Source organism: Notamacropus eugenii, chromosome 5 (assembly GCF_028372415.1).
Source record: "Notamacropus eugenii isolate mMacEug1 chromosome 5, mMacEug1.pri_v2, whole genome shotgun sequence".
Lineage (NCBI taxonomy): Eukaryota > Metazoa > Chordata > Mammalia > Diprotodontia > Macropodidae > Notamacropus > Notamacropus eugenii.
Genome location: NC_092876.1, coordinates 8035847 through 8063607, shown reverse-complemented (window position 1 = coordinate 8063607; position 27761 = coordinate 8035847). Strand labels below are relative to the sequence as shown.

The 27761-nt window shown below is 42.7% G+C and overlaps 2 protein-coding genes across 3 annotated transcripts in view; both read left to right on the top strand.

Moving 5' to 3' along the window:
- The window catches only part of LOC140508275 (uncharacterized), a 49236-nt gene extending 25721 nt beyond the window's left edge, over window positions 1–23515 (top strand). The window contains 1 exon segment of the mRNA XM_072616078.1: window positions 17287–23515. Coding sequence (XP_072472179.1) covers window positions 17287–19076 — 1790 coding nt within the window. The 3' untranslated portion in view covers window positions 19077–23515.
- On the top strand, window positions 2713–15598 carry LOC140508268 (KRAB domain-containing protein 4-like). 2 transcript variants are annotated; one of them, XM_072616072.1, is made up of 5 exons: window positions 2713–2846; window positions 8848–8917; window positions 13633–13759; window positions 14366–14461; window positions 15444–15598. In XM_072616072.1, the coding sequence occupies exons 2-5, from the start codon at window positions 8885–8887 to the stop codon at window positions 15479–15481; spliced, it is 294 nt and encodes a 97-aa protein (XP_072472173.1). In that variant the 5' UTR covers window positions 2713–2846; window positions 8848–8884; the 3' UTR covers window positions 15482–15598. The 2 variants fall into 2 exon arrangements, with proteins under 2 accessions (XP_072472173.1, XP_072472174.1); XM_072616073.1 differs by having other exon boundaries at window positions 2722–2846; window positions 15364–15598.
- Window positions 23516–27761: the final 4246 nt, after the last annotated feature.

Sequence of the window (27761 nt, the reverse complement as noted above, 5' to 3'; positions counted from 1 at the left end):
GATAGCTGCTGAGATTCTTTCTGGCAAGATCCATTCCACATCCACCATACTAAGTGATTTAGTTCTGAGATCCTATTAAAAAAAAAAGACTTTGGGATTCTTGCAGTTAGAAATTTAACACTAGGGGATGGCTCCCCCAAGCTGTGTGGGGATAAAAATTTTCCAATCTACAATAAGAGAAACTGAGGCAGAGCTCTGAGCCAATGGCACTTTATTAAAGGGTCCATGGTCCCCTCTAATGAAGTGAACCTCAGATCTTCCTCACGATCTGAGATGTTCCCTCCTTCCAGGGTCCTATTTTATAAAGTTAGATATGTAAACATTGAAGAACAGTTATACCAGATACAGAATAATTTCATTGATTGACTTATGATGCATAGGCTAAAATAAGTAAAGAGTCATGAGTTGGACAAAGCAAGGAATATTTCCACTAACTAGGTGGTCATAAGATGGGTGAAGTATAAAACATCTCCACTGACTAAGTGGTCCTAAGATGGTCACAAGCTAGGCATCTGCTTACGTTGAACAAGAGAGAATGTTTCAGAGGAACCAAAATAATTTGGGGGGACTTTCCACATAGTTGAATCACCTCTGTCACACTGGGCATGGTCACCATGATGAGGAAAAACAAGGGTAGAGGGTCTCCAGCCAGCTTCCCATGATTATGCAAATAATCTTACCATTTGCAGCTGCCAGCTCTGGGGGCCAAATATACAGAATTTATAATGTTATCAAATTGATTGATACTGACTGGAATAGAGTAGGGAGTCTTCAATGAATCAACTTCCTCAGCTGTCCCCCTCCATGTCTACTTTTTCAGACCTCAGAGTTCCCCTTCCAGGACAGGTGGAATGGGCCAGGCATAAAGGGTACATATGATGCTGCTGGCAGATTATACTCAACCAACTTATCCCATTTTTTGCAGTCTACAGAGGCTGTAGGCTGCATGCTGTTCTGGAACTACTTAACAGCCAGGAGATACATTGCAGTATTTTACGCATTGTTGACCAGCCTCTAAATTTGAATGCTCTCTCCTTTCTGTACACTCATGAAACTGTTCTCGCTAGGCTCTCCCCCATCTGTCTGACTGTTCCTTCTCAGTCTCCTTTGTTTGATCAGCCTCCACATCCTACTCCCTAACTGGGTGCCATCTTCTCTATCCTTTCTCATTTGGTAACCTCATCATCTCCCAGGGGTTTAATTAGCATCTCTGTGCATACGTCTCCCAGATCTACAGATCCAGCCTCAGGCTTTTAAGCTCCAGTCCTGTATTACCTACTGGCCTTTTGGGCATTTTGAACTGAATGATGTGGAGGTCTTTCAAACTCAATGTGTCCAAAATGGAACTCATCTTTCCCCCTAAATTTCCCTATTATGGTTGGGGGTACCATTATCCTGACAGTCATGTGCATATGCAACCTTGGTGTCATCCTTCTTCACCTCGCATATCCCCTCATTCTCCTAGTCCAGTCATTTCTATCTTCACATGGCTTTCATCTCTCCCCTACTTTTTAGTCACACAGCCACCATCCTTGGTCAGGCTCTCATCACCTCTTAGGAGCTTCCTGGTTGGTCTCTTGCTTCAAGTTTTACCTCTTTGCAATCCATCTTCCACGCTGCTGCCAAAGTACTTTTGCAAAGCATCGGTCTGAGCGTGTTACGCTGCATGTTCAGTAAATTCCGGTGGCCACCTGTCAGCTCCTCTGCTTGGCCTTCGCCCAGCTATGGCTTTTACAGCCTGACTTCCACTAGGCTGATGAACTGGAGTGAGGAAAGACTTGAAGCCGGACCCCAGTGAGAAGACTACCTGGGGCCATAGTCCAGGGGAGAGGTGATAAGGAGCTGAAACATACACTTGGCTTATTGATTGCCCTGTGACTTGTTTATTAAAAAGTGATAGCTTAGCAAAGCAAAAGCAAAAGTTAAACCGACAGAATGATCAAGATTCTTTGGAACTGAAAGTTAATACCGATAATAAAGATTGGGGCAGCTAGGTGGCACAAGCCCGAAGTCAGGAAGACCCATCTAGTCTCGCCTTGGACATGTACCAGCTGGGTGACCCTGAGCCAGTCACTGAACCTTGCCTGCCTCAGTTTCCCCAGCTGTCAAATGAGCTGGACAAGGAAATGGCAAAGCGGTTCTGTATCTATGCGACAGAAGGCACTCAATACGTGCTTGTCGTTGGGGGGCTGCCCTGCTCCCCTGGGGGGCTCCCACCCCGGGCAATGGGCTTGGGGAGAGAGGGGATGGCCTTCGTTCGTCCCCCACAGAGGCTCCCCCCGGAACACGGGCCTGCGCCCCATGGAGCCCCCTCGTCCCGAGCTGAGCTGCGCCCCAAGACCCTGCAGAGCGGCCCGGGCAGGGTCACCCCATGGCCACAGGCTGGGTCCACGAACATGGGGCCAAGGGGCCAAAGAGGCTCATTGTGGCGCTCAGTACAGCGCTACCGCATGTAGTAGGCGCTCCATAAATGCACGGCATGCACAGCCACACCCTGGGCCGGGGCCAGGCCGGCACACTGCCCAGGTGAGCGTTCTGGCCCGCTTTTGTTAAGGTGGCCCGCTGAGACCTCTGGGAAACGAAGACTGGCCATCCCGCGCCAGGTCTGGACCAGTGCGGGGAGCCAGCCTTCCACCGCCCTCCCCGCTCCACGGTCTGTGCGCTTGCGCGGAGGTACGCCGAGGACTACACTTCCCAGAATCCACTGCAGTCACCAGACTCCGTTTCCCAGAGCCCCTCGGGACGCGCCGGCGCTGCTCGCCGCCCCTCGGCGCCAGCCAGCCCAGTGCGGACCGTAGCGTTTCGGAGCCGGGCGGCGTTCGGAGGCTCAGTGAGATCGAGGCTAGGTCGGGCCCTGGTGCGGGGGGCGGCTCGGGGGGCGCCAGCGGGTCAGTGCGCAGGCGCGGGCGCGCAGGCTCTGCTTGGGCCGGGAGCGCGGTGTTTTGCGTGTGCGTAGACGTGTGAATCGGGGGACGAGGGGGCCCCGTGGGGGCAGGCCCGTGTCCCGGGGGGAGCCGGGAGGTGGTCACCCCGAAGCCGGGCATCGTAGCTCCCGCCCGGGCGCCCCTGCCGCGCAGCGCCGGGCTCTGCGTGCGCGCGCCCATCGCCCGCCCCCGCGAGGCTTCCCGCGTGCGCGCGCCCGCGGGCGTCCACAGGGGCCTGCGCCCGAGGTGGTCTGCGCACGCTCATCTCCCACCTCCGCGCCTTTGCGCGGCTGGCCCTCCCCCACGCCTACCATCCCCCTCTTAGCCTCTTCTGACCCCCCCCACCTGTAATAACCGGGGAATGTTGTTTCTTCTGTATCTCCGTGTTCTAAGCTCAGTGTGTTGTGGCACCAGGACCTGAGGGGGTGGGGGGAACAAGGGTTGCCCTGGCCCGTTCCCAGATCCAGCCCGCATGCTGCCCTGAGCACTGGGGGCTGGAGAGACCCCATCCCCACGGAGCCTTGAACCTCCCTGCAGGGATTGGAAGAGTGCCTGGGGAATTTCTGGGGGCGGGCGCAGGGGGAGAGTGAGGGGTCCTTGGCTTTGCCCTCTCCTTCCATCCCTGCCCCTGGGTTGCTTTTGGATGTGCTCCTTTGATAGATGGTGCAGGGGGTGGGGCTCGGGTCCGGCCTCAGGCACCAGCGGTGCCACCTTGCCTCAGTTTCCCCATCTGTAAAATGAGCCCGAGAAGGAGATGACCAGCCTCTGCAGCATCTCTGCCAAGGAAACCTCTGGTGGGGTCAGGAAGGACGGGGCAGGACAGTGCCACCAGACTGGCTAGCTCTTGTTACCTTGGACAGCTCCACGCTGTTCTCCTTGGCTAAAATGGGGGGGAGGGGCAGGTTGTGCAGCTGAGCCTCCTTGGTCTCTTCAGCTGCACCCCCTTCCTTCTCCAGATCCTTTGTGTCCAGCCCCCAGCTGCGTCTTTTGTGTTTGCATTCCTGTCTCCAGACGTGGCCAGTCTGGGCCTAGAAGGGCCAAAGTCAGGAAGCCTGGAGTTCTGGCCCTGGGCCAGATCTTGGTAGCAGCTTGGCATGGGCTCTTCCTCAGGAAGACCATTTGAAAAAAGGAGTAACTCGAGTGTCCATCGGTCAGTCGATCAACCAACTTTTAGGAAGTGCCTAGCATAGGCCAGGGCAGAAGTAACATAGTCTCTGCCCTTGAGGGGCTTAAAAGTACTTTTGGTGTGATGACTGCTGAGCCCTTTTCAGGGCTCCCTGCACCTTTAGTGTCCACCTGTTCCACCCAACTCTCACCTGTGGCTCCAAGAAGCGGCAGCATGTGTAGCGGCCACACCCTGGTAAACTGGTAAAGAGGCTTAAGTGGCATACCCAGGGTCACATTTGAACCATGTCTTCTGACTCCTGACCCTGTCCTCTCACCAGCTGCACCAGCCAGGTAATGGGGGAGGGGGCACTAGCAGCTGGGAGGAACCAGGTGACTCTTGAGTCTCATTTTGAAGGAAACCAGTGATTCCTTGAGGAGGGGGAGCATTTTGCATGTCAGGGAAAGGCATGGAGACTGGTGATGGGGTCCTGTGCAAGGCCAGTGTGCTGGGGGAGGGGTAATAGGGTTGGAAAGGGAGAGTGGGACCAGACTGTGGAGTGCTTTCAGTGCCCCCAGGGTAGTGTAAACTTAATCCTGAGGTACTAGGCAGCCCCTGGAGTCTGGGGGTGGTAACATGGCCCAGTCTGCTTTAACTGCTGTGCGGAGAAAGCCAGAGTGATGAATTGTGCTGGAGGCAGGATGGCTTGATCTCAGGAGTGCCCATCCTGATGAAATCACAAATTGAAATATGTACACACAGATATATGGGCAGGCCTCATTTTATTGCACTTGGAAGGTGTTCCTTTTTTTTTTTTTTAAACAAATTGGAGGTTTGTGGCAACCCTGAGTCAAGAAAATCTGTTGGCACCATTGTGCATCTGCATGCTCTCACCTCATGTCTCAACATCACATTTTGGTCATTCTTGCAATATTTCAAACTATTATTATTACATCAGTTACGGCGATCTGTGATGAATGATCTTTGATGCTACTACTGTGGTTGTTTTGGGCCACCATGTGCTGTGCCCACACAAGGCAGGGAGCTTAGCTGACAAATACTGTGCGTGTGTTCTGGTTGCTGCACCCGCTGGCCACTCTCCCGTCTCTCTCCCTGTTCCCTGAACCACAGCAGTATTGAAATCAGGCCAATTAATAACCCTACGTTGACTTCTAGGCGTCAGTCCCCACGGCAAACCTCTTTGTATCTTCTTTTGAGAAACTGTCCCAGCCACCCCAGCCTTCAGCAGCCACCATCCTGATCAGTCAGCAGCCAGGACATTGAGGCGAGACCCATTACCAGCAAAAGATTAGAACTCTGAAGGCTCAGGGGATGGTTAGTATTTGTAGCAAAAAAGCCTTTTAAAATGAAGGTATGTGAATTCTTTTAGTCATGATACTATTGTGCAGTTAATTGTGTACAATATGGTGTTAATGTACTGAGAAACCAAGAAGTCTGTGTGCCTCTCTATTGTAGTATTTGCCTTCTTGTGGTGGTCTGGAACTGAACCTGTGAGATCCGCAAGGTTTGTCTGTACACGTGTGCTGCGATTAGTTGGAAACAATGCTATACCTCATGTCAGGAGGCATCTGGGTTTAAAAGTCCTTTCTCCAGCACTTCTAAACGTGACCTGATAGCTTCCGGCATTTATTATCTGTGTGACCCTGGGCAAGTCACTTAACTTCTGTCTGGCTCAGTTTCCTCACTAAATGTAAAATGGGGTTAAAAATAGCACTTAACTTCCCACGGTTGCTGTTGTGAGGAGCCAAGGAGATAATATTTGTGAAGTGAAAGCATTATGTCAGTGCTACCAAGACTGCTGCTGCTGCCGCTGTCACCACCATCACACCACCACTGCCCCCGCTACCACCACCAAGTTAAAAGGCTTCCAGCTCAGTGTGGGGGATGAACTCTGTGTGCCTGGTAGCTGAGAACGTACCGTCCTTAGCATGGAGAATGACTTCTCCACAGAAGGTTGACCAGTCGGTTAATAAACGCTTGCTAAATGCTCTAAGCACTGTAGTGAACAGTTGGGATACAAAGAGGTAAAAGTTGGTCCTTACCCTTGAGGGACTCCCAGTCTGAAGGGAGAGACCCCCACAAAGACAGCTATGTACAAACAACTATGTATTAACAGGATACGCTGATGTTAATAGGGCTCTGGGACTTCTTGCAGAAGGTGGGAGTTTTGCTGGGACCTGAAAGAAGCCAGGAGGCGGAGATGAGGGAGTGGGAGACCATTCTGGTGGGGGTGCAGCCAGTAAAAATGTCCAGAGGCAAGAGATGGAAGGGAACCAGAAACTATTATGCAGCACCTGTCAGGTTCCAGGCACTGCTAACAGCTCCTGTACAAAAATCTCATTTGCTCTGAATATCTCTTGTAGGTCCTTCCTGAGGGGCATCCTGGCCCCTTCTCTAGCCTCAGTCTTCCTTGTGGGTAGAGTCTCCTAGGGCTTGGGCTCTGGCATCAGAGACATAGTTGATTGAGGCTCTTGGTGAAAGAATCTTTGCTTTTGAATCCCCATATTGTGGCTTTCCAGGACTGTGAAGTTAACTGTTACCTCCTCCATCCCATCAAAGAGGACTTCCTTGCTCTAAGGCCTTCTTTAGGGATTTCAGGGTCAAAGCTGATGGGAAGGAGCTGTGGGTGCTGGCTGATTCTGACCTTCCAGCCTGGGGGACAGGCCTGCAGCAAGTGGAGAACCCCAAGGAAATGGTGAAAGGGGAGAATTATGCCAGTGTGGTTGGGGGGAGGGGAAAGAGGTCATCTGTACAGTGCATTGTGGGAGGAAAAGAGATCTCTGAAGGGAGAGAGTGGGAACCTCCCCTTCCCTCAGCCCTCCCCCTCCCTATATAAGGTATGGTCCCAACCTTCCTGCATCTCTGTGCCAGCTTCATGTTGCCCCTTCAGTTCACCTGCCTTAGCCCCTTGTTCCTTGTTCCTGCCCCCAAGCCCTTCCCTCCACGCTTTCATGCCCTGACTTTGGGGGTTTCTGTCATCCATCACTTTCATTTGTCAAGACTTTTCCATCCATTGCCTTATGTTGCCTTCATGAGAGCCAGTGAGGCTGGCCAGGCAGGTATTGTCAGTGTCCCTGTTTGGCCAGGTGTGAGCCCAGCATCTGGCTGTTCATTAGTAGGAGAGCTGGAACCAGAATCCAGGGAAATTTCCACCTTGTTCTGTCCCATTTCCACCAGCCAACTCTGACTGGACTTAGAAGCAATAGTGTATTCAGGCAAACCTTAGAGACTTTGCGGGTTCAGTTCCAGACCACCACAAGAAAGCAAGTATTGCCATAAAGAGAGGCACCCCAAATTTTTGGTTTCTCAGTTATATAAAAGTTACATTTACATTATACTGTAGTCAATTAAGTATGTAATAGTATCATGTCTAAAAGAACTCACATACCTTCATTTTAAAAGGCTTTGTTGCTACAAATGCTAACCATCCCCTGAGCCTTCAGGGTCCTAATCTTTTGCTGGTGGAGGGTCTCACCCCAAGGTCGATGGCTGCTGACTGATCAGGGTGGTGGCTGCTGAAGGTTGGGGTGGCTGGGACGATGAAGTTTGCCATGGGGACTGACTCCTGGGAGTCAGTGTAGGCTTATTAATTGGCCTGATTTCAACATTGTTGTGGTTCAGGGAACAGGGAGAGAGATGGGAGAGTGGCCAGCGGGTGCAGCTCCCTGCCTTATGTGGGCACAGTTCGTGATGCCCCCAAATAATTACAATAGTGTCATCAAAGATCACTGATCACAGGTAAAATAAAGTTTGAAATATTGCAAGAATTCCCAAAATGTGACACAGAGTCATGACGTGGGCACGTGCTGCTGGAAAAATGGTGCCAGTAGATTTGCTCAGGGTTGAGACAGACCTTTAATTTGTAAAAAATGCAGTGAAGTGCAATAACATGAGGGATGTCTGAATCTAGTAGATAGAGGTCCTGGCCTGGGAAAGCCAGGAAGACCTGGGTTCAGTGGTAGTACTGATAATAGCAGCCAACATATATATAGTGTTTTCAAAAGTTCTTTACAGAAATTGTTTCATTTGATTCCACAACAACTCTGGGAGGTTTTACAACAACCCTCATTTTACAGATGAGAAAACTGAGGCAGGCAGTTTAGGAGACTGGCCTAGAGTCTCTCTCTCTCTCATGCTGTGATGTGTGTCTGATGCTGGATTTGAATACAGGCTTCCTGATTCCAGGCCCAGAACTCTTTGTACCCAGTAGTAGCCCGATCAAGTCGTGTATCTCATGCACACTGCCTTTGTTACCCTGGACAAGTCATTTAGTTCCTTGTTTCTCAGGTCAGCTCTCTGAGTGGGCACTGCATTGCTAGGGGGCCTTCCCTGTGTCCATGAAGTCAGATTCAGGCCGCTCTCTCCCACGATGACTCCAGTAGGAAATAGAGACTCATTCTGTGAGAGGATCTTCTCTGGAGAATCCAGCAGATTGATTCTTCACCCATGCTGGGAGAGGGAGAGGGGGAGGGGTTTCTTACCAAGACGATGCAGACAGAGAGCTCCGGTGTACCCTGAGGGTCACAGAGCACGTGTGGCGGGGAGGCTGTGAGAGATCAGGGTTTCCTAGTTTCCAGCGTTGCCCAGTTCTCAGATTTGAGCTTGGGCCCTTGGCAGCTGTTTTGACCCCAGTGCCAGAGCACTCTGCTCTGATTCAGGGACAAGTATAGTCCATCAGGAGCTTTCACACCCACTAGTGTGTAGGGAACTCTATCCTGGAGAATATGGGGGCTGCAAAGCAGAATTGATTTTCCTGACTTCCTTTTTGTCTCATAGCTCTGCTTTCTCAAAATCTAGGCCTTCTCAAAGACACGAGCCGGAAGAGGAGGAAAGGATGGCTTCTGTGCTCCTGGCAGCCAGGTCCCAGGTGAGTTAGGCTTTCTTCATTGAAATGCTGTCTCGTCTTTTAGACCTCGGATGGGTTTCGTTCTCTTGTCCACAATTCCACCATGACTCAGCCAGGAATCTGAGCCCCAGAAAGCCGTGGCTGTTCTGATGGATGACTTGACATTAATAGAGTTTTTTCATTAGTGTTACTCACAGGGAATCCAAACTCCCTGATTTAACAGTAGGAAACAAGCCCAGGCAGATTGGTAAACACTGCAGACTTCTCTTGAATGGGGTTCTTAGAATCGCAGAGTTGGAAAGGTCATCAGACTGTGTGGATCATCCTGCCGGTGAGCAGGAATCCCATGTACAGAATGGGGTCTGGTGTGACCTGATCCTGAGGGAGCAATGCTGGATTTTGGTTGTAACCTGTTCCATTCCTGAAGCAGTCATCCCTCCAGGAGTCTGGCCAGGTAGCAAAGCCATACTGAAAGAAATTAATCCAGCAGACTTCACACCTGAGAGGAAAAGGCGATTGTTGTCCAGGTGCTTTGTCCAGGTGCTGTGAAAGGCTGTGTTTTCTCAGGGGTGACGGCCGCTGGGTTAATTTCATTTCTTCTTTTTCTTTGTGACTTGCCCACTCCCGAGAGATCTATCACCATTCCAAAGTGATCTTGTCGTCTCATGCCACCTTACGGATAAAAGCCTCAAAATTTTAAATCCATTATATTCTTAATCCTAATATAATGGAAAAAGATTCCTGCTTGGAGTCTGCAGAGTTCTTTGAACGGCCAGTTCATTCTGACTGTCGTTCCTCCTGACAGCATTCTTTTAGGACCATGTTCCTCTGCTGTATCCATTGTCCATTACTTGCATCTTTTATAGATGCTTTTGTAAACCTATATTGCTATCACTTTCAAACTTTGACACTTTTCTTTTTTAAGAGACATTTGAAGGGAATGAGCAAGAGCACTCACATATTTTTTGAAAAAGGCATAAGGAACAAAACTTAAAGCCAGGAAAAAGTAAAAAAAATTCAAGATCATTAGACATGTTGGTTCAGTGTGTAATAATAATAAGAACTGATTAAGAGCCTGCTGTTTGCCAGGCACTGTGCTAATGCACTGGGGATACAAAAAGAGTCAAAGACCATCCTTCTTTTTAAGGAGTTGACCATCAATCATCTTTATTACAAACTGAAAATTGATTTCCTCAAAACAGTCTTAGAAACTAACAGAAGGAAACAGTATTACATAGTGTAAGCTGTAGGGCTAAGATTATCTGCCAACTTGCTTTTCATTTTTACCAGCCATTTTTTTTTTTAATTTTAAGTTAATTTTTTTTTCAATTTATCCCAAATTTGCTTTATTTTCCCTCCCTCTTTCTTCAGGGAAAGAAATCTAAGCTGTCCACCTGAAAAAGAGAAAAATGAATTCCTATATATTGCCATGTAAGGCAAATTCTTACATTGGTCATGTCCAAAAATACACACACATACACACATGCACGCACACACACACACACACCACATACACACACACCACAGACACACACACACACACACCACATACACACATACATACCCCACAGACACACACAGACACACCACATACACACACAGACACACACACACCACGTACACACAGACACACACACCACATACACACACAGACGTACCACATACACACACACACATACACACACCCCGCAGACGCGCCACAGGCACACACACAGACACAAACACCACACACACACATACACACACACACATACATCCCACAGACACACACACACACAGACACACCACATACACACACATAGACACACACACACCCTCAGTCTGTCAGGAAATGAGCAGCATGCTCCATCATGAGTCTTTTGGAATCATGGTGGGTCATTGGGTTGATCAGAGCTCCTAAGTCTTTCAAAGTTGCTTGTTTTTACAATAATTGTATAAATCGAGCTCAGAGTTCTGCCTACTTCATTCTGCATCAGTTCATACACATTTTCCCAGGTGTCTCTGCAGGCACCACAGCACAATGATATTCCTTCAGATTCGTATGACTTGTTCAGCCCTTCTCCCTGATGAGCATCTCCCTTCAGTTTTTACTTTGCTATCACAAAAGAGCTGCAATAAATATTTTTGTTTCCTTTTGTCTCTGAGGTATAGATCTACTAGTGGTGTTGTTGGTTCAAAGGGCATGGGCAGTTTGGTAAATTTGGAGGCCTAGTTCCAAATTGCTTTCCAGAATGGCTCAACCATTATTCATGCACTGTTTTCCCTTAGCTCCTTTAGCCTTTGTTATTTTTCCTTTTTTGTCAACTTTACCAGTCTGAAGGGTGTGAGGTAGAACCTCAGGGTTGGGTTAATTTTCATTTCTCTAGTTGATAGTGATGTAGAGCATTATATCACATGCCTGTTGATGGCTTGGATTTCTTCTCCTAAAAAGTGCCTTTGACCATTTATCAATTGGGGAATGGCTTTTATAAATTTGAATTAATTCCTTATGTATTTTGGAAATGAGACCCTTACCAGAGAAACATAATACAAAGGATTTTTCCCCCATTTACCTCTCTTCTGATTTTAATTGCATTGATTTTGTTAGTACAAAACATTTTTAATTTTATGTAATCAAAATTATCCCATTTTACCTGTCTGTGATCATCTCTAGTCTTTGGTTACAAACTCTTCCCTCATCCATAGACCTTACGGGTAATTTTTTGTTTGGTCCTCTATTCAATTTGCTTTGGATGTCATCCTTTCTGTCTAAGTTATGTACCCACATGGAGCTCATCTTGGTATGTCACGTACCTCTGTTTGCCTCAGTTTCCTCTTCTATAAAGTGGGGGTAATAACAGCATGTGCATCCCAAGGTTGTGTGAATCAAATAAGATAGTCTAAAGCATTTAGCATAGTACCTGGCACATAGCAAACACTATAAATGTTAGCTGTTAATAGTATTATCTGGTGTTCAATGTTGGTCTACACCTAGTTGCCGCCAGTTTTCCCGATAGTTTTTTTTTTTTAAATAGCAAGTTCTCAGTCTACTAGCTAGGCTTCTTGCCTGTCTGTCTAGGATAAAGTGCCCTTCTCTCAGTCATTGGGGGTCTTTGGGTTTGTTGTCCATGAGCCTTCTTCTTCTCAAGTCTTTAGAACTGATTTGCTTTTTTACATTTCATCCATACCAGATAGTTTTTGATAATTGCTGCTTGATATCATAGGCTAAGAGCTATGAGGGCCAAGCCCTCATTCTTATGCTACTTCCACTATATTTGCCCAAATATTATTTTGTCCTAACTGTAAAGGTCTCCTTTGTAATTCAATTGCTATAGCACTAAATATACTTGAGAGCAATTAGGTGGTGAAAGGCCTCGAGTCCATATTATGTGGATGGTCAGGCAGTAGAAAAGAAGTTGTGTGTGTGTGTGAGTGTGTGTGTGTGTGTGTGTGTGTGTGTGTGTTGGGGGTGGGAATTGGAAGGGGTGATAGTGGGCTTCAAATAGCTTACAAGACTGTCACATGGATTTGACTTGCTCTGTTTGGGCCCAGAGGGTGGAACTAGGATCAGTGGATAGAAGTCACAAAAAGGCAAATTTAGCTTGATGTCCTAAACATATTTCTAACAATTTTTGTTGTTCAGTCATTTTTTTGTTGTGTCTAACTCTTCATGGCCCCATTTTGGGATTTCCTTGGCAGAGATAATGGAGTGGTTTGCCATTTCCTTCTCTAGCTCGTTTCACAGATGAGGAAACGGAGGCACAGAGGTCACCTAGCTAGTGTCTGAAACCAGATTAGAGCTGAGGAAGATGAGTCTTCCTGTCCCCAGGTCTGGCTCTCTATCTGCCGCTCCATGAAGTGGCCCAATTTCTAAAAATGAGTGAAATGGACTACTTCAGATTCTTCACACAGGCTAGAGGACCACGTGCCACATGTGTTATTGTTGGGAACTTCCCTTCAGGTGTGAGATGAGCTGGAGGACCTTGGGGTCCTTTTCAACTCCTAGATTCCCTGCTTATCCGAAATTTGTTAATTTAGAAGTCAGATTCTTGAAAAAAGAAATTGAGGTGGCCCAGCCATGGACATTGTATCTCTCTGTTGCTCCTTAGGTGAATCCTTTATATTCTTGTTATTGCGGTATGCATCCTTCCCCAATAGTGTATCCCATGACATGCCCCTACCTCATTGTTCTGTGCATTGTAGGGTCATCAAAAGAAGACATTCTGCACTTTGGCTGGGAGGGGACCTTGAAGGGGAGCAGGCCCACGTTACTGGTTGAATAGGGGGAGAATACCCCCACTCCCACCCCCAACCCTTAAATGCAGCTTATTCTCTGCCCAAATTTTACCCAAAACTTGGGGATCAGTGATGGAGAGTGATTGCTGTGATGTGGCTTCTTAGAAATTAGTTGTGTGTGGTGTGGTGATTGGTGTCAGTGTTGTGTACATGATTCCATAGATAGGTTTGAGATTTTGGAGGGGCGTTCAGGAAAAAAGCATGAGATAGCTTGGGGCTCACTTTGTAAGCCAGCGTGCAGGGATGAATTTGGGCAGTGACGTACAGAAGTCTGCATGATGGAGAGTGTGGTCTGAAAGAGATGTTGTCTCTGGTGTGGAGCAGAAGCAGACTTGAAATGTTTGACATGGAACGTGGTGTCCACTCAGCGTCTTGTTGCGCCTCCTTTGCCAGCTTTACGTCTGTTCCGTGGTCCGTGGGATGTGGTTGGTCCCTGGATGAGCAGAATGTTTGTGTTTCAGAAGTCGTTGACCTTCAAGGATGTGGCCGTGGACTTCACCCGGGAGGAGTGGGGGCAGCTGAACCCTTCTCAGAGAGATATGTACAGGGATGTGATGCTGGAGAACTATAAGAACCTGGTGTTCCTGGGTAAGGGAGTGTTCCCCTGGGAATCAGTCCCTGGGGCAGTCTGTGCATTCTCATTTGTTAAGTTTAGGCCGTGGAATGCTGAATCACTCAGCTAGTTTTAGTTTGGTTTTCGGGGTGGTTCAAGAACCCATGTCATAGAGGGAGCTGCCTGAATTCTTTAGGGTAAACAGAACATTTCTGTTCTCTCTTCCCTAGTGAAGATTTTTAAAAAGGAAAACTGGAAGGCTTGTGTTTCCGTTGTGCATTGCATAAAGCAACATCTTCCTCATTCTCTGGTTTTCCCCAGGTCTTAGCTTGTCCTGTAAGTCCCACGGTAGATACCTTAAGACATGAAAGGTTCCCATTAACTTGACAATGAGTGAATCAAATGAACCAGTTTTCTTTCTGAGCTTAAATCAAATCTTACTCCAGCCCCTGTGGCCCATTCCACATCCCCATATTTCCTAAGACTAAAATACATAGCATTGTGTAGAGGTCTTTATTCTACACTGCTCTTGCCGTTTCTACTGTGTCCTCTTTTCCTTAAGGAGAAAAGAGTTGTGGGATGGAAATGTGAACTATCTCTCTATTCTCAGCACTTTTTCCCATTTATTTCTCTGTGAGTAGGGCTTTTAGGTTCTCAGCCAGATGTGATCTCCCAGCTGGAGAAAGGTGAAGTGCCTTGGATGCCTGAGGGAGAAGTACCCAGAAGTTCTTGTCTAGGTGAGTGAATATATATATATGTATATGCCCTGCCTTCTTCCCACCCAGGAAGTACATGGGGTCCCTGACATGTTCTAATTTTTTGTTTTAATAAATTATTTTCTTGATGTCATTGTCACTTCATGTTTCATACTGGGTCTCACAAACGAAGTTATTCTCCTTTGTGATGTTACCTCTTTTCCTTATATCCTTCGTTGTCCTTATGTGATGGTTTTCTCTTTTGGAATGCTTTTTTTCAGTTCAGTTCTATACACATTGGAGACTGGCTCTTGGTCTTTCAGTATTGTTTTATTTTTTACATTTTTGTGATCATTTTGTAGTTTGTTCTTCTGATTCTACTCATGTCTCAATTACTTTAAATCCTCCCCAAGTTTCCCTAAATTCTTCAAAGCCGTTGTTTCTTACTGCACAATAATTCTTAAGCAAAAAAGGAGAAGAAAGAAAAGGAGGTAATTGTATGTAGTATTTAAGAGAAAAAAATAACAAAAGAGAATCAGAGGTTCAGAAGGAAGCCTAGACAAGGACAGCTTTGAAAGTAACATGTTAAATTTATGTAGTAATATGTAGTAGAGAGTTGATATTTCATATGCAATCATGTTTTTCTATTCTGTTTAGTATATGAGCCTTTTTTGGTGTTAAGGAAAGATTTTTTTTTAAGTAAGACATATTTAATGTTAAAAAAATATCCATTTCATTCATGTGCCTTAAGTATTCAGTCATTCCCCAATTAATGGACACTCTATCAGTTTACTAATACAAAAAATATTGCTAAAATTATTGAATTCTTTTCCATAGTCACATTGCTCATAAATGGCAGAATTAGGGCTTAAATCCAGAACTTCCAACATCAGATTCAGTACTAATCCACCATGCTACAGTTTTTGTTTTCTCCTAACCTTCAGACATGGAATCTCAGAGTAGGAAGGGGCTTTGAAAATCATCTATTTCATCCTCTCACCTAATGCAAGGCTTCACTCTACAGTACCTCTTCATGCAGACATCCCACCTCTGAAGACTTAAAAGAAGTAGGGAGGAGGTCCCAAAGTTTTAACACATCAACTTTCCATTTCCACAACAACTTTTGTCGTTGTGGTGAACTTCCTTTATGTCGAAATAAAAACCCTTCTTTCCTGTGAATTTGGTTTTGTTTTGTCCTTTATCAAAACAGAAAATATTTAATCCCCGTGAGAGACTTTCACATACCTATTCCCTTCTCTGAGTCTTCTGTTCTCCTGGTTATACATTCCTAGTTCATTTACCCTTACTCCAGTGATGTCATTTCTAGTTCTTCACCATTTTGGGAAATTCCTGTTCACCCATTCCAGGTGTTTAATGTTCCCCTCCATGGATGGTACTGAATTTACAACTTCCAATGTGATGTGACAGTACAGTGTACAGCGAGATTGTTACTCTCTGTGAGTTGGACACCACATCTTTTAATGAATTTTTAACATTGTGCTCATTATCATTAATCTTGCTGGATTATAACTTGACAGACAAATCTTAATTTTGTCTACATCGCCACAGTGACATCTTGAAAGATTCTGATGAAAATGTTGCCAAAATCTAAAATCCCAGAGTATCTTTTATCCCTTAATCAGTTAGCTGTAAAATTTTATTATTAAAGAGAAATGAGAAATTTGGGGGTTTTGGCACATCTTGTTTTTATCGAACCCTTGCTAGCTCCTACTGGGGAACTTTATTTTTTCAGTAATTCCAAAACCATTCATCTTTTAAAAACTAGGATTTTTGTGAGAAATTGGCATTAGGTTTGCCGGTCCATAATTTATAGAATCAACCTGTTTTTCCTTTTCTGAAAATTTAATTTTTTTGTTGTTATTGCCAATTATCAGCAATTGTTCAAAGGGAATAGAATACTGTGAATGTGATGTATGTTCTAGGTAAAAGGAGAAACCAAGAGAGAAAAGCAAATGACATTCATTTAGCTTTGTAGAATTAGCCTTTGTGTAAAGCAGTCAGCTGGTTGAGCTTCTTTTATCTCAAACTATGTTTGTTCTGCAGTTTGCAAATCAGTGTTCTCTTTTCTTCCTGGAAAGGAATTTAAGTTTTGCCTTTCAGGGAGCAGTGAAAGCCTTGAATGTAATGTGAGTGGAAGAGCCTTCTACCACAGAATAGAGCTTATGGCTTATAAGAGAATATATACGGAAGAAAAACTTGTTTGAATGTAAAGAATGTGGGAAAGACTTCAGTAACTTTGTTTGTGTTGTTTTCTTTAGATTCTTTTATTCAGAATACGAGGCGTAAAATCACAGAATCATTTCCGAAGCATTCTGTTTCTCTGGGAGAAACATCCAAAGAAATACTCACAAAGGATAGATCTTATAATGCCATATTGAGAGATGACTGGGAATGTGATGTCAAGTTGCAGATGCAAAGGGGTAACGAGCAAAGAAAGTCTAAGAAAATAACAGTCACCCATGAAAGCAGCATATTTGGGAAAAATCTCAGTTCAGCTTCATTACCTGTTCCGCAGCAGAGAGCTGCCTCAGGAAAACCTTTCCATGGGTATGGAGGAAGTGCAAAGACCTCTAAGCAGTATTCAAGCATTCTTAAATGTCATAAAATCTCTGGCAAGAAACTTTCTAAGTCTAATAAATACAGGAAATCCTTCAGTTACCATTCAGATCTTATTCAATATCATAGAAAACTTACTGGGAAAAAAACATGTGAATGTAGTGAATGTGGGAAAGCCTTTAGCACCAGGTCATCACTTAAAGGACATCTGAGACTTCATACAGGAGAGAGACCGTTTGTGTGCAGCGAGTGTGGGAAAGCCTTCATTCAAAGGGCAAAACTGAATGTACATAAGAGAATTCATACTGGAGAGAAACCATTTGTTTGTCATGAGTGTGGAAAAGCTTTCAGATACTCAATAAGTCTTACTGAACATAAGAGAATTCACACAGGAGAGAAACCTTTTGAATGTAAAGAATGTGGAAAAGCCTTCAGACAGAGCTCAGCACTTAGGAGGCATCAGATAATTCATACTGGAGAGAAACCTTTTGTGTGTAATCTGTGTGGGAAAGCCTTCATAGAGAGTGGAAAACTTACTGCACATAAGAGAATTCACACAGGTGAGAAGCCCTTTCAATGTAAAGAATGTGGGAAGACTTTTAGTTATATCTCATCCCTTAGAGATCATTGTAGGTTTCATACTGGAGAAAACCGACATGAATGTAATGAATGTGGGAAATCTTTCAGTAGAAGCACATCACTTAAAGGCCACCAAAAAATTCATACAGGTGAGAAACCCTATGTGTGCAGTGAGTGTGGGAAAGCTTTCATAGAGAAAGTAAGACTTACTGAACATAAAAGAATTCATACTGGAGAGAAACCCTTTGAATGCAATGAATGTGGAAAAGCCTTCAGCCATAGCTCATCCCTTAGATATCATCGGAGACTTCATACTGGAGAGAAACGATACAAATGCAATGAGTGTGGGAAATGCTTCAGTGCAAGTTCAACACTTAGAAAGCATCAGAGAACTCATACTGGAGAGAAACCCTTTTCCTGTACTGAGTGTGGGAAAGCCTTTATAGAGCGAGGGAGACTTACAGAACATATGAGAATTCATACTGGAGAGAAACCTTTTGAATGTAATGAATGTGGAAAGGCCTTTAGCTATACCACTAGTCTTACTGAACATCAGAGAATTCATACAGGAGAGAAACCTTTTGAATGTAGTGAATGTGGAAAAGCCTTCAGCCAAAGCTCAACACTTAGGACACATCAAATAACACATACTGGAGAAAAGTCCTTTGAATGTAATGAATGTAAGAAAGCCTTCAGTAGCCGATCATCCTTGAAACTTCATTGGAGAATTCATACAGGAGAGAAAAAGTTTGAATGTAGCGAATGTGGGAAATCCTTCATCCGAAGCTCATCACTTATGAAGCATCAGAGAATTCACACTGGAGAAAAACCATTTGCATGCAGTGAATGTGGGAAAGCTTTCATAGAGAGAGGAAGACTTAATGAACATATGAGAATTCATACAGGAGAGAAACCCTTTGAATGTCATGAATGTGGAAAAGCCTTCAGCTACATAGCAAGTCTTACTGAACACAAGAGAATTCATACTGGAGAGAAGCCTCTTGAATGTAATGTGTGTGGAAAAGCCTTCCGCCACAGGATAGGTCTTACGGCTCATAAGAGAATTCATACAGAAGAAAAGCCTTTTGAATGTAAAGAATGTGGGAAAGCCTTCAGTAACAGCTCAAACCTTATGATGCATTGGAGACTTCATACAGGAGAGAAACCCTTTAAATGTAATGAATGTGGAAAAGCCTTCAGCAATAGCTCAAACCTTAGGACACATCAAAGACTTCATACTGGAGAGAAACCTTTTGATTGTAATCAGTGTGGGAAAGCCTTCAGGGAGAAGAGACAACTTACTCTACACAAGAGGATTCATACTGGAGAGAAACCCTTTGAATGTAATGAATGTGGGAAAGCCTTCAGTTATCCAACAAGTCTTACTGAACATAAGAGAATTCATACTGGAGAGAAACCCTTAGAATGTAATGAATGTGGGAAAACCTTCAGTCACAGCTCATCTTTTAGGAATCATAAGAAATGTCATATTAAAGAATAACAATATCTGTGAAACAAATATGGGAAACCTCTATTGACAACTCGTTCCTTTTGTACCTTCAGAAAATTCATGTTTTAGAGAAACCAAGGGAAGGTAATATGTGGTAATTTTTCATCAGTTTCAGAATCACAAAAACTACAGAGTTTTAAGGTAACTTGGGGGTCATAGTTTATCTCATACCAGTAGGATGTAAGGTATGTAAGGGCAAGGACTATTTGATTTTTTTTTTTTTTGAACAAATGCTAAGCAAGAATCTACTACACAATATTCCTCAAAAGTAGGCTGGATGATTTGCTTGAAAACTGGACTCTGGCAGCTAAAATAGCCAGACCCATTCAAAGTCCTTACTTTCACTCCAGCTATAGAATCCTGTAATGAAAGAGTATCTCTCAGGGACTCAAAACCAATGAGAGCAAGTGATATGGCAGATATAGCAACATGGGTTTAAGAAAGCTTTTATACTTTTTCTTTTTTTTGCATTTGAAAAATAGATGCTCATGAGATTGGACTTGTAGGGAGTTCAGAGCCATGAACTTTCCCTGGAGAAATGCGTGTAATGAATGTAAAGTGATTTGATTGGAGAGAATGTAGAGTAGCATTTTTTTTTATTGGTAATGGGAAATGATAGCTAAACTTAAACAATCCAAAGATCTTCCCCTGTGGACATATGAATATTCCCCAAAGAATCTGGTTGACTTCTAATGACTTTGAAGCTTTGTTTCACAGATGCTGGAATTTTGATATGGAGTTTAAAAAAGTAGCTGGAATCATCCTATTAACAAAACAAGTATTGGGGATATTTGTCTAAGAGACACCTGGGAATCTGCCTCCTAGCAAATGATTGTTGTGGATACTTCTGTGATTCTGCATTAAATCTATTCTGTGTGTGTTGTGTTGTGACACATGCATCTGAGTTTGTAGTTCAAATGTATGTACGAATCAGTGTATTAAGAACTACTTTAGCTTAGGATTTATTCTCCTTTTCTTTACCAAGCTACTACCAAATGCAAAATACCTGGAAAGTGATCAGCCTTTTAACTGTACATATCAGGAGGGAAGAGGGTTAATTACTTTGACTGAAAAAAAATTTCCAGAAAGTCAAGACAGTTGGAACTGTAGACTCAGAAGTTATAAAGGTTTCTTTCCTCGTGTGTGGCCATGTTTTTATGACCTGAGTATGAACATTTCTTTTCCTGTCTAACCAGAAATTCTAAGGGTCTCTTCAGCAAAAGTAGTCCAGTTGAACCTTATTACTCAGTCTTATCCTCTTTTACATGTTTCAAACACAGCAACTACTTCTCTCTAATATTCTATCACTGTATGCTTACTATTGGAAGTTATTATTAAAACTAAACTTCTCGTAAAAAGTAGTTATTCAGTGAGTCAGTTTCAGTGTGATGAGCCATTTGCATACTTCATTGTGAATCAAATTGTCTCTTAACTGTGTGTTTTATAAAAATGCTTAATGTTTTCAAGGAACAATCTGTTAGAATGTTTTTGAGCATAATTTTCCAAGATTTTTTTTAAAGAGAAAAGATCCTAAGTTCATAGGAATTCTGCTTCTAAAGATATGTTTTGGCCTTCAGAACTAAACAACAGGCATAGACAAAATAGTTTTGCAGCTTTGGAGCATCACTTTTAGTTGTATATATACAGAGCAAGTTTTGAAATGCAGAATTAGCAAGTAAAGATATCTGACTAACAGGACAGAGTTAGAAAAGAGCAGAGAAATAGTAAGCAGTAGTGTGTCAAGAGCAGGATAGACAAGAGTATAAGGATATGGATTGAATCTATGGTTTCATTCATCTAGAATGTCATATGAGAAAATTCACTTTATCAGTGCAGGTCTACATTTTGAACATTTCCTAGAGTTCTGAGAAGTAAAATGACTTTCCGTGGGCATAGGGTGGGGTTCACGGCCGGTATATTCAGAGGTTAAATTTCAGCTTGGGTCTTTCTGGTTCAGAGGCCAGCTCTACCCACTCTTCTGTGACTTGTCTGGATAAGAAGATAAACTATTTTTGAAAAGTGGACCAATACAACTACTTTGTCTAGAGGCTTTAACCCGTAGCTTAATTACTTGATGTTTGAGTCTTGGTCAAGCCTGAAATTCTATATCAATGGCAGATTTTATTGTTTTCTTTTCCCCCTTGCTTGCAGAAGAGCTTTTCTGTAACTACTAAGTGACAAATGTTTAAACTTAATGGATCCAACTCACCTAATTGAATGAATATATAATAAACATTTTTAAGACATAGTACCTGTGAGGGTACCACAACCAGAGAGAAGGGAGGAATGACTTTGTAGTCAAGGCTTCCTTTGAAGACATCAAGATTAGAGCACACCTTTTGGAAACAGTGCAAATAATAAGATTTGAAGATAAGTAAAGTATCACCAACATTTTAAAATGATGATTTGGAAGTGTTTGGGGGAAGGTTAGTACCAGCACAAAGATTGACCAGTGGCTGTTGATTTGCCATTATTGGAGGTTTTTCAGTTCAGAAAACCTGTTGGCCTTGTGGTCTGAATGGAAAATTATGAACTTTGATTTGTTTATTAAAAACTGAACCGCAGGTTGCATGGGTCCATGGGAAAGAGTACTTACTGTTTTAATAGCTGCCTTTGTTTCAAGTTCTGTCCATCTATTCTGTAGGATGTGGTAACACATCCTATAATGCTCTTGTTCTACTTGCCCAGGGAATGTTTGGTTTGAAATGTTTTACAGTTATGTGGCTTGTCCTGTATGAATGACATCAGGAGTGAGAAGCCTGCTAGATATAAGGAGTGAAGCTGCTGCTAATACTTGGCATTTGTAGAGAGCTTTAAAGCTTCCTAAGTGCTTTGTAGACAATCTTGTTTCAACCTTAAAACCCTGTGAGAGATTAGCGTATTTTACAGATTATGAAGAAACTGGGTAGACTGTTAGACTTTGTGTCAGGGAGACAATTTTGAGCAATAACCTGAGATGGTTTTCTTCATGTCAAATGGAGAAAATATTGTCTGTAGGAAGATATGCCACAGTGTAGAGAAATTCCCTAAGATAATGTGTATAAAATGCTTTGTCAGTGTCAGCTCTTAGAGGTGTGATAATTGTTTGTAAAACCATTGCCAATTGTTTGATCTTTTGCAATGAAAATACAGAAAATTGACCATATTTGATCAAAGTCCTGTTTTGAATTACACGTTGTTTCAGGTGTCTGAGAAATAGATTAACTAAATTAGAAAACAAAATGATGCTAAAAGGTAATGGATGGGGTGAGCACTAGTGCAGCAGCAACTGGCTAATAAAGGGAAGATGTAGCAGATTTTTTACTGGAGTGCTCATCAAAGACAGTGAAATTATAGTCATAGTTCTGAGTGGCACATTAACCCTTGAATCCATTCCAGGACAGCATTGGGCAGTGGTAGAGACTGGTGGCAGGACTTCTGAAAACTCAAATGATTTCTCTTCCTTCATCATCTGGTTAGTCATCAGCTTGGCTATTGTATCCTTTAGTTAATATGGAGAAGTATCATATGAACTCGCATTTCCATAACCAAATTTTACCTAATATCAACAACATGGTTAAAAGAATCATGTTCCAGAAGATTTGCACAAAGTCAGGATGTTTTTTCTAGACCAAAACGACAGAATATAAACAATAGCACTACAATTGTCCCTTTCTCCCATATTCATGGTACAGTGTTCTGGTCTTGATTATCTGCAAGGGCTCTTTAATGATCAGTATTATGTCAACTTCTGTTACATTGCTTAAATATGAAAAGGCTCAAATGTAATCCTGGGCTAGGGAAAAAGGGGTGGATTGTAATGGGTTAAAACTTATCCATGAGATGATGGAAAGTAAGTAGAATGTCTTGGGGATCATCTGAAGATACATCCTAGAAAAAGATATACAGGAAAAGAAAAAATAAAGTTGGCTCAAGATGACTGCACACAAGTTATGTCATAAGATGGAAAACTAATAGTATCTGAATATCAGCCATATTGGACCTGCTATCTCACCACCACATAGTGCTTAGATGGAAGATAGCCAGCTTTGTCTTAGAGCAGGGGTTCTTTACTTTTTTTGTATCATGGTCTATGTTGGCAATCTGGTGAAATCTATAGTTATGTTTAAGAATATTTTTAAAACTTCAAATGTTTAGTACTACAAAGGAAACCAACTATGTTGAAATAATTATAAAAATAATGGAAAAAGTATATAGACCCTAGGATGTGAACATTTATGTTTTCTCTCCTTTATGTTTTTGGGCTCTTCAGGTTTTGTGAAAAACCCAGAGAATAGAGGTCCTGTATCCAAAGTATAGAGATTCCAGGACACAGGGGAGGGAGCTCTATATTGATTGTGTTCACTAGCAGCTGTTGATGTCCTTTGCCTGCAAACATCTTTATTATAATTATTGTTTTAAGTAAAATTGCTTTTTTTAAAAAAAAAAAACCAAACTGTGTCTATTTCTTGTGATGACCAGGACCAGCCAACACTTCTCTTGGTAGTTCATAAGGAGATGAGGAACCAATAAACTGAACTTGGTTGAAAACAGGTACTTTAGGAAATCGTGGCGTAATGGCTAAAGTGAAAGGCTATGTAGAAACCCTTCTACTCACTACTTCCAAACAGCCAGACATATGTCCAAAATAGGCATTTATAAGATTCTAAAACTTCTTTAAAAGGGAAAAAATGAAGTAGAGAAACTGGATTAATGATGATCAAGCAAAACTGCTAATAAAACAAATGATGGGGTAATAGGATTGTGAGAGAAGTCTTCAGAAGAAAGTAGCAGATCCAAGGAAAGAGGTGGCAAATGCCATCATATCGCAGAGAGTTACTGGAAGACAATATAATAGAAGGAAGAGCTAAGGAGACTAGAACCTTGGTTTCTTTGGATAGGAGCTGAAAAACCTTGTAAAACAGTGGACACTCTGAAATAAAGAATGGAGGGAATTGTTGGTGTATTAGAAGTCAATGATACAACAGGAATTAGAACAAAAGCAAAAGAACAAAATTTTAAGATGTTAAGAGCTTTACCACAAACACCAAATTGGCCTGAAGTTAAAAATCATATCTCCCAGAAAATGGTAAATCCAAAAGTCTGAATAAAGACTGACCCAGGAAGTGTGGTAGCCAACTGGGAAAACTTGAATCAAAGAAAATATTGCAAATGATTAGGGAGAGACCATATACTAAGTACTTACACTCAAACAAGAGTACTTATCAATGAGAAAGCCAGAGTAAGATCGTAGTTATGTAGTGAAAAGCAAAGAAAAATAGTTTGCATCAAAAAAATTGCATTCATAATTATACATAATGATGTGAATAGAGAATTACATTTTTAACTGTTGACTAAAGTTATGTCTCTTTTGGGGAAAAAAGAACAAGAGTTGGGCAGTCTTAATTGCAATGGTGTTGGGTAATGATCCAGTGCTTATAATCTGATGAGGAGAAAAGATTACTGTGTAGGATGTCCCATTCTGTCAAAACAGATAAATTCTCTGAGTTTGGATGTTCATAAAGAAAGCCAAGAGGATGAGGAAAAAGTCTTTCTTGAAGTTGGGGTCCCATAGGTAGCTCTTTAAAACTTAGAGGGTATCTTAAGACTCATGCCCATATCTCGGCAGGAAAAGAATTAAGAAATTGTAATGAGGTAAGATCATAGGTTTTGGTATGACAGTTGAATGGTTATCTAGTTTAGACCTGTCATTTTATAATTGAGCAAACAAGCCAAGAGAAATTAAAGGAATTGAGTAAGGTCAGAGGGGTAGTATCAGAAACAGGAATGTGAATCTAAAATTCCTTCCAAGGACTCCATGGTGCAGCAGTGAGGGATTCTCATGAGCCACTCACTTGTACTGGCAAGAGGGTGTTAAAAAACAAACAAACCCAACAACAACAACAACTCTAACAACGTTTAGAATTCATCCCAAAACAAATCTGAAGCGTTTACCAGTGCTTGGGCTACTATGAATCAAAATACAGTTAAGACAGGATTTTGGCTCCCCGCATTGAAAAAACTGGAAGACTTCAAATAAGTCTACCCAGGCAAAGCTGAAATCTCAAGTTGTGTTAGAATTTGGCATGAATATTGAAGATTTAAAGAACTTGATGAAATTTGTGGGGAATTCAGTCCCAAGTTTAAGTTCCAGAACAAGTTAAAAACCATACAAGCATCTTACTGATGCTTTTGAAGACTGATTTCTCTTTTTTCTGCCAGCCTTGGCATTTGGAATATATTGATGTATTGAAGATAGATTGCCAAGCTGTTTTCTGTAAAGTTTATCTCCTGTTACACTGGTAATATTAGCCAAGGGAGATTGTTGAGAATAGAGTTTCTAATGAACTTTGTCTTGTTTTGGGAGCCAATCACAATGAAAATTTTTATTCCAAAGGCCTCTCTTGCCCTGTACACATATAAGAGGCATTAATGCTGAATTAAGGAGGTCTACAATTCCCATAAAGAAAGCCTATGAAAGGGCAGAACAAAGATTACCCAGTAAAAAATAAGTGCTGGGGCAGGATCCTAGATTCAACTACATGCCCTCTTAACTGGGATGCTCAGTGATAATGACATTTTATGGTGCTTGGACAGAGAAGTTGCCTCCAATCAGTTTATTAAAACAGCTGCCATGTGCCGGGCACTCCCTGAGGAGGACTGTTGACCACACACTAGTAGATTGTAGAACAAGGGCCCTGTGCTAATCAGTTGATGGCAGTTCTAAACCTGCTTTCTGGTTCCTGACCTGGTGAATGGCCAACATTCCTCTGATGTCACATGTGCTTTTCTGATGTAGGTATATGATGTCTGGAAGGGAAAGGAAGAATACTTCTTATGTCTATTTACACAGTTAGATCCTATAGAGAATAGAAAGGAAACAAGAATGTATTAAATATCTACTCTATGCCAGTCTAAGTACTCTCTAAATATCTCATTTTGTCCTCAACACTGGGAGATAGATACTATTATTATCATCTCCATTTTGTAGTTAAAGAAACAGAGGTTAGATTGTATGCCTACTGTCATATAGTGTCATATACTGTCATACAATATGTTAGGTCTTCTTTAATCCAGGCCCAGAACTGTATCCTCTGTGCCACGTGACTGCCTGGATAGCTACACTACATGAAAAGTAGTTGGGATTCAAAGTTCACATAGACAAGATTCAAGAAAGGAACCACTAATGATGGTCTGGGATATCTACACAATCAGGATAATCAGCAAGGTGGATGAGGTCCTAATACAAGAATTCCACCTCACAGGTATCACTAAGGACTTGAGAGATTGAGATTCAAGACCACAATATGACTGTGGAAGGGTACATATTACCTTCAAATATAAGGATAGAAGAGGGTGCGGAGTAACATTATTAAGATGATTTCACATGAGGAAAACCCAAAAATAGATGGTGATAAGTAGGATACAGTTTCTCCCCATTAACTTCATCCATAACAGATTGTAATCTCTCCAATTTAGGGGTTTTCAAGAGATTCCAGAGATGAAAAATTCACCTATTAGCTCACATGAGGCTGAATTTCTTTTAACTTAACTAAACTCCTGTAACAACACACAACCCATTATAAGTCTACTGCATGAAATGTTTATGGAAAAGGGAGTGGTAGTGGTAGTGGAGGGGCTTCCCTGGTAAAGCTTTACTACTTGACACCTACTGTGAAGAATAATGTCCTTTTAGATTTACGTGGATATCCCAGGATCCTTCTTTTGGATTACTGCTCTTGTTGGTGCATGGTTATCTCCTAATAGTACATTCCTTAAGTTTTGAATCTCAAATTATCTCAAGTAAGATGCTATTTGTAAAGTGTCTAGCACAGTGCCTGGCATACACTTGTTTGTTCTTTGTTTTTGAAGAGGACAACCAGGGGTGATGTCTTGACTCATGCCTGGATTGGATTTGTGAGGCAGAGTTGCACAGTCATTAGTCTTACTCTTCCAAAATAGTTGGAAGTCCAGTGGTGAGACAAAAGTCAGGATGCCTGGTAATGGCCCAGGCAATGGATGGTCTTGGTGTCTTTGATGTCTAAGCAAGTTTTAAGGGCTCCATAGTGCCTGCTTAAACTGCCTTCATGGCCATTGGAACAAATTGCTGTCATCTGCTCATTCCACGGAAGGGGGAGGGCGTGGAGGGTTGGTGTTGGTAGAAGTCTTCACATACTTGGGATAGACATTCCCGTAACTCCCCAATGAGACCTATTAGTTACCTGCAATCTGGTTTAGCCCATCTGCCAACCCATCTGGGGTGTGGCTGTTGCCCATACTACTTGGAGCCCAGGTAAGAACTGAGTGCCAGGTGGACACCAAAGGTGGATGAACAGTCCTGAAAGGAACTCAGCAAGCCCACATCAGAGGTACAGTCGTCCTTGAACATCCATACATCCCTGCCATATAGTATACACTAAAGAAATCTATATTCCATTTCATTTTGTTCCAATTTACATCTTGACAGAATCATAGTGCTTTTTTACTTTGTTGTGTTCATGTTTTTATTTGTCTGGGTATTTCCAACAAAGTAGATTGCGGCCCCTCATGATGATTTGGGTTTTGTTTAAAAATAAAGACAATAAAGTGATTATTCTTGTTCATGTTTTCTCATTTGGTGTAGATACCTGGAAAGGGAACCTGTGCAACAAAAATCACTTTTCTGCATGCTCATTGTTCAAGGGGTATCCCAGTTCT

Excerpts from the sequence above, each read along its gene's own strand:
- LOC140508268 (XM_072616072.1), top strand. The coding sequence starts at position 8,885 with ATGGCTTCTGTGCTCCTGGCAGCCAGGTCCCAG. Across the intron at positions 13,760-14,365 it reads TAAGAACCTGGTGTTCCTGG|GGCTTTTAGGTTCTCAGCCA; the intron begins GTAAGGGAGTGT and ends CTCTGTGAGTAG. Across the intron at positions 14,462-15,443 it reads ACCCAGAAGTTCTTGTCTAG|TACCTCTTCATGCAGACATC; the intron begins GTGAGTGAATAT and ends TTCACTCTACAG.